Source organism: Lactuca saligna, chromosome 1 (genome assembly GCF_052625555.1).
Source record: "Lactuca saligna cultivar CGN05327 chromosome 1, ASM5262555v1, whole genome shotgun sequence".
Taxonomy (NCBI): domain Eukaryota; kingdom Viridiplantae; phylum Streptophyta; class Magnoliopsida; order Asterales; family Asteraceae; genus Lactuca; species Lactuca saligna.
Window position 1 is genome coordinate 59,042,342 of NC_136417.1, and position 9,777 is coordinate 59,052,118.

The 9,777-nt window shown below is 34.3% G+C and overlaps 1 protein-coding gene across 1 annotated transcript; it reads right to left on the bottom strand.

Moving 5' to 3' along the window:
• Nucleotides 1-8,057: 8,057 nt before the first annotated feature.
• Nucleotides 8,058-9,576, bottom strand: LOC145037118 (uncharacterized). The gene has a single exon (XM_078985692.1). It carries the CDS (start codon nucleotides 9,422-9,424, stop codon nucleotides 8,327-8,329), a length of 1,098 nt encoding a protein of 365 aa, XP_078841818.1. The 5' UTR covers nucleotides 9,425-9,576; the 3' UTR covers nucleotides 8,058-8,326.
• Between the last annotated feature and the right edge of the window lie 201 nt (nucleotides 9,577-9,777).

The following is a 9,777-nucleotide window of genomic DNA, read 5'->3' on the forward strand; positions in this document are numbered from 1 at the left end:
TTTTTATGTCATAAATACTTAAATGACCAGATTACCCTTTTTCTTTCATACATACTTAAATGACCAAAATACCCTTTAATGTCACACATACTTAAATATAAATTACCAACATCCTATTACATAAACTTTAAATATAAATTACCATCATCCTATTACATAAACTTTAAATCCAATTCACCATCATCCTATTACATAAACCTTAAACACAAATTACAATAAACACTAATCAATTACAAGAGCTTTTCCCTTCGAATTTCCTAGATCATCAACACCACCAATTGTTTTGCCTAATTTCAGCTTCAGTATTCTCTCTGACTTTCTTCTCCTTATCCTCTTCAAAATATCTGAAATTGGCCTAACACAAACGTGTTGAACTTGGTTAACAGGAGCAACCTCCTGAACATTACCATTATCCACTTGGGCATTAGGATTAACCTCATCAACCTCCTGAACATTTACATTATCAAATTGGATAACAAGATCAACCTCCTCAGCCTCCTCATCTTGAACAACTTACTCAACCACAACAGCTTCCTCAACCATATCAGCTTCCTCACCCATAACACCCTCATCACCTTCATAACATCTAGGTGGAGTAAATTGCATATAATGACTAAAATCCCCTGCACTACTAGATTCAACATCAGTAGGAGCAACTTGCATATCATTTTGAGTAGTATCCATCTCAATTGGAGTCATTTCAACCTCTTCATGTTGTTGTGGTTCACTTGTACTACCGTACATGGCATGATATAATTATGTTAGTAACAAATTATATGTAATTAATCTTATATTTTAAATTTTTTTACGTGTTCTGCGTTTTGGTTCACACATACTTTGTGTTTCTTCTGTTTCTTCATATTTAACTTTTGGGGCCTTCTTTGTGGACAAGTGGCCTTGTTGTGACCTATCTCCTTGCAAATACTACATATGGTTTTCTTTCCAGCCTTAGAAACCCTGTGTGTTCCTATATTCTCTGTAGTGGATTTCTTCCTCTTAGTAGTTGGCCTACCAGGCATCCTTCTATTAATAAGAGGCAATGGTGGAGTATAGTTTGTCTCTGGCCAGATGTCACTGCTATTCATGGGAGAAATTCTGTAATTGTATGCCTTTCTAAATGTGGTTGTGCTAAACATGTTGTCTACATAGGCTTCTACATCCCTATTAAGAAAGGATATGCTAGCTACAGAATGAGCACATCCATATCCATTCAATTGTCACAACCTACATGAGCGTGTTTTTCTTTCTAAGTCCACCTCATATGCATCTATTTCTCCCCTTACCTCAAATTGGTTTAATCCACTTGGTAGTACCTGATAATGCCTTTGAGTTTTTTTTAAGCAAATTCACCTTATCCCTTATCTTTGGACAAATATGATTTCCCCATTGTTGTCCCTTTAATTTCATGTTGTAGATTCTATCCATCATGTATAATCTTATCTCCTCTAACATGGTTATTATGGGCTTCTTCCTAGCATCTACTATTACAGCATTAAAACTTTCTGAGAACCCATTTTCAACTGCATCACAACACCTTCCAGTTTGAAAGAAAGCTCTAGACCATGTTTTAAGATCTTTCTCCATGAGATATTGATGGGCATCTGGGTTCAATGTCTCAATTTCTTTCATCACAACTTTAAAAGCATGCTCAGTTGTGGCTTTAGATGCTCTCCAAAACAAGGTATGATATATGGCACCAGTAAATCTCTTCTGCAAATTCTGGCAAATATGTCTAGCACACTGCCTGTGCTCTACATATGGCAGCAACTCTTTAACAGCCTTTATCAAACCCTGTAGTAGTAAAAAGGTTTAATTCAGATAGTCTAAAATTAACATAAATGCATTTCTATGTAAAATACTAACCTTATGTTGGTCTGACATTAAACTGAAACCATTGCCTAAATTCAAGTGTAGGTCATCAATGAGAAGCTCTAGAAACCACTTCTAATTATGCTTGTTCTCCACATTAACCATTGCCCAAGAAATATGATATATCTTGTCATTTGCATCCCTCCCAATAGCACAAAGCAATTATCCCTTACAAACACCTTTAAGAAAACATCCATCAAGACCAATTACCCTTCTACACCCTTCAATCCAACCTTGCTTAACTCCTTGAAAACAACAATAGAACTTGCTAAAATATTTCTTTCCATCTGGACCATCCTCCATATCAAGTTTCACAGTTGACCCAGGATTTGTCCTTAAAATCTCATGACCATATGACCATATCTTACCATAATGTTCAACAAGGTTACCTTCAATAAGTTTCAGTGCATACTTATTTGCTCTTCTACATTGCCCCATACTAACTTGGATACCAAACTTGGCCATTACCTTTAACCAAAGCTTCCTTACACTTATTTTATGACTTTCTACAATCTCTTTGGTATAGTGACTCCCAATCCATGCATATGTCACCAATGATCCAAACTTGAAGTTCCTAGCACAATTATGATCAGCTTTTAGTGACTTGATTTGGAAACTCTCTTCATCACTCATCCAGGAAGCCCATAATCTAAATGTGCAAGCACCTTTGCTACACCTCACCAAAAGTCTTGTCCTATCATTTTTTTCAAAACACAATTGATATCCATTAGCTACAACATAGTTACACAACATTGATTTTACTTGCCCTGGACCCTTAAATCTCATCCCTAGAATTGGTTTTTGTTTTTTCCAGTGTAATAGCTCATTAAAGATGGAATGAGTTTGTATGTTAACTTCAACTTCTCTCCCATTGTCATCATCTACAATGTTGTTTGCATCCTCATCATCAACACATAGCTTACTTAAGAAAGGATCATTTGATGTCCTATTCATATGCACTACATCCTCATTAAATTCAAGGGCAACATTTCTAAGTTCATCTATGTTCTCTTCATTTTCACCGTCAATACAAGACTCATGTTCATCATCATCATTATCTTCATCATCATGCCACCCATCAACACCAACCCCAATATGCTCCACATAAACCGAAATTACACCATCTGTTCCATAAGCATCAAAAATAAAAGCAGAATATTCCACATCATCTGAAATGGGATTAAGCCCTTCCATGAAGGACATGTCTGGTTCACAGTAGTAAGACTTTTTACACTCTTCATGCATGAAACGTTCGCAGAAGGTCACAAACTCAGAATAAGTCATAGAAGAAAAGTCAACATCATTGAAGATGGTTTTAACACCACCAGTGTAAGAGAAAGGATTTCGATTAAATACCCCTTGGTAGTTGAGTTCCACCATCGCAAACAGTCCATTAGGTTCCAATTGTGCCATTGCTGCGAGTTCTTTGTTTCTTTCAGCTCGATCACAGGAATGCTTCACAAACCCTAAATCAGTTTCTTTTACAGCTGAATAATGAAGACGAAGACTAGTGAAGTTCCATAGTTGAAGACGAAAGGCTTTAAGCATCGTATTTCATTAATTGACGTGGCATATCTCACGTGGCATCGGATTAGACAAAAAATATATATTAATTGACAAAATGGCATCGTATAACCAGGAAACCTTCTAAAAGTTGCTAAAATGGTGTAATTAAAAGGTCAATTATGAGTTTACTGGTCTAATGTACCAAAAAAAAAACTTTAAGGACCAAATTAGCCAAATGTTAAAAGTTCCTTGTGCTACAGTGACATTATCCCTAATATAATAATATAAGTTTGAATTTTAAACTTGTAAAATTCTAAGGGTTTGAAATTTAAATCATTAAAAAATTAAAACTTTTAATCATAAAATTTAAATTTCAAACTTGAGGACAAGTTTTGAACTTTTCAAAACACAAATGATCAAATAACAAATAATATAAATTTAACAATTAATTTTATGATTATTTATATTTGACCTAATCCAATTTTAGTCACAAGATAATTACCAAATAATTTAAATAATCCATATTTATCATATAAAGAAACTATTATTCAAATGATTTGAAATTATCTTTTGTTTTGGTAAGGATAATCATTTAAATACAATAAAATTCAAATTTTATTATTAAAAAACAATTTTGGCATTTATCCCAGAACAAAACAACAAGAAATCCCCAGATATCCTCTGTCTGACTCTCAGACTTGCCGAGTCACTACCTGGACTCGCCGAGTCCAGATACTGACTCGCCAAGTCGGGTCAGGTAGAGGCCAGAAAAACGATTTTCAGCAAAAACTCGACAATTACATCACATACAACAGAAACCAATCAAGACTCTGATACCACTGATGCTTTTAATGCAAAAGAACATCCTATGTGCTCATGCAAAACCCTAAAGCTTGGATCTAGGCTTCTTTATTGTACATGTAATTCATCCAAGACTTGTAACTCTAGATCTAGCATGCATAATTCGAAATTAACACTATAATAACAGATTACCTCTTTCAATTAGCTTTAAATCCTTTGATTCTTCTTGGTCTTGAGCTTAGAGTCACAATTGTAACTCCTCTAACAGCTTACAAACACCACACAAGCAAGAAGGAAATTATGAGAGAGGAGGGAGGATGCTAAAATTGGCCCTAGGGTTTCTCTTGGAGTCAAAGTACCGAAAATTGCAAGCAAGGGTCTCTATTTATACTGTAGGCTGCTAGGGTTTCAGTCTAAACCCTAATGGACAACTTAGTCACCAAGCAGCCTATGGAACCTTCTGGAATAGGGCCTATGGACGAAATTATGATGGATCCCCATCATAATTTCGTTCCCCCTTAGTCCATTAGGTTTCCCAGCCCAAAACTCAACTATCACACATTTGACAGTTTAAGCCCCTTTATTCAATTAATCTCTTTTAGTCACCAAATTAATTCCTAATTAATTTATGACCAATATTAATTAAATAATATGATTACTCCTTTAATATATTATTCTTATAATATATTAATAAATCATAATATCTTCTCTCTCTATTAAATAACCTTGTCAAGTTGTTTTGGTGAAGGCAACCCAAAAGGACCATGCACAACCGGGTCAAGTACATATCAAATATAGTTACGAGGTTAGACACTAATCCAACAGTATCATGTCCATATGATATCTTGAAGAACGAATGAATACTTGATCACTTATCTTAGGACTAATGTCTGATCATATTAGAGACTAGAGTTGCTCTGGGAAGCACCATTTGTTGTTAGTTTAGAAGTTATACTGGAAATTATAGTTATAGACCAATCTAAGTGAGAAACTGTTGGATTAGGTGTCTAAGTAATAACTAAATTGGTATACTTAAATTAAAAGCAGAGTCATTTTAGGTTGCCCTCAACCTAGTAATTGAATATGATAACTTTTAGAGAGAAAGAGAGAGCGGGAGATAGATAGATAGATAGATAGAGAGACTAGTTTATTAATTTATTATATGATTAATAAATTAATTAGAAGTCAAAATGAATGATTTATCAATATATTATGAGAATAATATATTAATTAGAAATAGTATTATTTAACCTAATAATTAATCAGTATTAATTGAAATTAATTTTGGGATTAATTAAAAGTATAAGGACTAAATGTGTCAATGTTCAAAAGTTGAGCATTAAGGAATTTCAGAACCTTCCCATAGGTGGACGGTTTTGGAGGAGGTTGTAAGGGTTATCTAAGAAAACCTGTTTTATCCTAAGCTCCTTGTACACTTATATAATCCCCTTTACATCTTCATATTTTCGGCCATCTTCCTTAGGACCATAGCAGAAAATTCTTCCTCCCCTCTCCTTTCTCTCTTTCTCTTCAAGTTTCCTAGTTGCTAGGGTTGGGTGTGAACCATCAGATGCACGAGATTTATGGTGCTAGCTTCCAAGAGCTCTTGAAGAATGTTTTGGTTAATTATTTGAAACAATAACTAAAAGGTATGTAAACACTAACTTTTCTTATGATTGTCGAAAATCATAGGGTTTCTATAGGGTTCTTTGATGTTCATAGTTTATAGCAATCAATAGTGGAAACATTGATCCTTTAGGTTGCATGTGAACTTAGGGTTAAAGTTTTTCCGCAAAAATAAGATTTTTGTAGCCTATAAAACCTATCACGCATTGCATCTCCTGAAGATTTATTCCGCAATGATTGTTTATTATTTTACTCTGATCATCTTTTGGAATAATGAATAAATGATTTTGACTTATTTAAAATGAAAATTTTACTGGTTATTTTGGGACGTTTCAATAATTTTCTTTTTCTCTACTATATTTTTTTTATCTCTTTCTCTTTCTTATAAATGTTCGTGTTTTGAGCTTACTTGCAAAATTTTGTGGTCATCGCAAGTTGTTCATGTTTTGAGTTTTCTCGCAATGTCACAGTGAAACTCATTTTTTATTCATGTTAAAAAATATTCTGAAACGTTTTCATATGTTTTTTTGGATTAATAATATAAAACCATTGTATTTTGATATTATCTTTTCGGTTTAATCATTAAATCTTAATTTGTTCTAAAAAAACGTCAATTTTTGGATAAAATTTCTATGATAATTATTACGACCTTCAAATGCCGATCAAACAAGTAATGTCATTTTTTATCTATAAAAATCATCAATATTTTTAAAAAGTTCCATCACAACTGCCATCCATTTTTGTTAATATACCAAAATTTATAATCTTTTAACATCTATAAACACACAACTATATCGATATTTGTAAAACTGAAAAGTTTTTTTTTTTTTTTTAATAACTATTTAGTTTCAATTTCTATGATTTAGTTTATATTTTTTTGGATGGAAAAATCATTTGATTTTGGTTTCTATGATTTAGTTTTAGTAAAAATTCAATCTAAATAATAAAAATCAAAACATAATGTTTTTTTAACAGAAAAACTGAAGTTTGCAGTTTTGTATTGACATATATCATCATAACTGTATGTTTATAAATGACAAAAGATTATAAATTTTTATATAATATTTTTTTTCGATAAAAATAGGCATTAAAAATAAAAACAAAAAGATAAAAACCAATAATGGTCGGGATTATGGTCGTGATTAGGGCTATAAACGAATCAAATGAATACAAACAAGAGCTTGTTCATGTTCGTTCGTTAAAATTAGTCAAACAAATAAACGAACACGAACGGATAAACGAACGAATGTTCTTTTTCATGTTCATTCATTTTACAAATTACATTGTTCATGTCAATTCGTTTATGTTCTTGTATATGCTAAAAAAAAAATTAAACAAACAAGCATAAATGAACAAAAATAAAGAAACATAACTAAAATATATGATATAATATAGTAATATAATCAAACATAATTAATCATATACGAACATAAAATGAATTCATATAAACGAACAACATAAACAATATTCATAAACATATTTGAATGAACGAGACAATTGTTCATATTTATTCGTTTAACTAAACGAACAAGTATTTGTGTTCATATTCGTTCATTTATTAAATAAACGAATGTAAACAAATTTTTCGCCGAACGGTGAATGTTCAGTTCGTTTATAACCTTAGTCGTGATCGGATTTTTTTGAAATATGGATTTTTTTTGTTGAGAAAAAATAGCATTTGCAGGCCATAATTGTTGCAATATAACTTTTATCTAAAAACACGTAAAAGTTAGATGGTTAAACGGGATAAAAGTTTTTATGTTTTTTTTTTTTTTTTTAACCGGCAAATACAAATATATAATCTACACTTAAACTAACACTTAATTCCACCTATATCCACGATGAGACTTGAACCCTCGATCTCAATGAGAGAGGGCACCATCTGATACCGCTGGGCTAGAAGCCTTTTGATCATTTTTATTTTTATGTTAATGACCTACGTTTTTTCATGTGTTTATGGTCATTTGTAATAGAAGAATAAAATATTTCATTTTTATTTGTATTTTAAAGTTAATACTCCAACATATATTTAATAGTTAACAGATTGAAAAACATTGTTGGTTGTAAGCACTGTGAAACTGGTTTTTATGACACGAGGTTCGTTAAAATTCACATGACATTCACGTGTAACAAGTTACAGAGGTGGCACAATCAGTTTTTAATTGATGGACAGACAAAGATATTATTTATAATTATAAGGTATATATTTAATAAAAAGATCAGAAAATCAGAATCAGAAAATAAAAAACTAATAATAAGTTAATAACAGCATGTGAAGTGTTCATTCAAAAGAAGCGGTGCATTGTAACTACGATGAACCTCTCCACGCTATATAAACTCTCCATAATCCATAACTACACAATTAACCAGATTAGAAATTACATACTAAGACATCATTACCTGTGAAACACCGACACTGTAAAAACCAACTGCTCAAACTTGCCGAACTGAAACAAATCTCCGGCGACATTTGTATCCTTTGAACGGCGACCGACGAGTAAATACATTAATCTAACAAATTCAATTAACAAGCCTTAAGAGGCTTTCCACACAGACAATCATTGTAAGTAAACGACGACGCTTCAAGGTGGTCGAACCATGAACCCGCCGGAATCGCCCCACACAGATGGTTATGGCTCAGATCAAGATGTCCGACATACGACGCTGATGCTATCGATTCCGGAATTGGACCTTTCAGGTTGTTATACGATAAATCCATCACCATGAAGTAAGATCTAGGTCCGAATGCGTTCGGGATGCTTCCTTCGATACCGTTTTTGCTAAGGTTCAGAATGCTAATGCCGGAGTTCATCAACGACGTTGGTAATTGACCGGAAATCATGTTTCCATCGAGATTCAACGTCGCCAGCACCTTCATTTTTCCAAGCGCTTCAGGAATCGGTCCGGAGATCCGGTTTAACGAGAGATCGAGATCTGAGAGACGATAGATGTAGGAAATAGTGTTCGGAATCTGTCCGGAGATCTGGTTGTTGCTAAGCAAAGCACGACTGAGCATCCTCAGCTTACCGATGTTGATCGGTATAGTTCCTGAGATCAAGTTGTTTCGTAGGTCCAAATGCATCAACGAAGTTAGATTTGCAATCGACCTCGGTATCCTCCCAGTGATTTTGTTATCCCCCAGGTTTAAAACCGTCAGAAGGCTGAGTTTGCCGATATCGGAAGGGATTTCGCCGGAGATTTGGTTTCCGACGAGATCTAGGTGACGGAGGAACGGCAAAGTGGTAATGCAGGAAGGTATAGTACCTGAAATACCCTTCCAATCGGCGATAATTACATTCGATAACCTCTCCAACTTACATAATTCCGGTGAGATTGAACCCGTCATGTACCCGGTCCGCTTCGCCTTCTGAAAAATCGGATCCTCGGACTCTCCACGAAGCGCTATATCCGCAACCCGTTTAGTAGTCGGGTCGCAAGTAACGCCGTACCATTTGCTACAACAGTCGTTGCCCTTCCACGACTCGAAAATGCCCAAATAAGGTTCGTGTAAAGCAGCTTTCAAGGCCAACAAAGCTGCCCTATCTGACGGCGGGCAGGCATTCACCGTTACACCGACGGCGAGTACCAAAACAGCTGTAAACCACCACCGGAAGCTACCCATTTTTTCACTCTATTTTTTTCACACTCACACACTTTCACAATGCACTATGTGTTGTTTGGTTGTTTTAGTTTTGACGTGACAAAACGACGACGTGCATGTACTGAAGTCTGGAACTAAGAATACCAGGTTTTATGTGGAGGTGAAGAGAGTAAGGGCGGGATGGGGTTAATATAGTAATGGTGGAGAAGTGAATTGACGGATTTACCCCTCACGTGCGCGGAGTAGTTAAGGGTAAACAGGTCAACGTGGGTAACGGATAAGACGAATATGGAGATTGAGATATGATTTTAATTTTTAACGAAATAAGGAAGGTGAGAGCCAAAACACGTGGAGTGTATTAAGTCGAGGTCGGT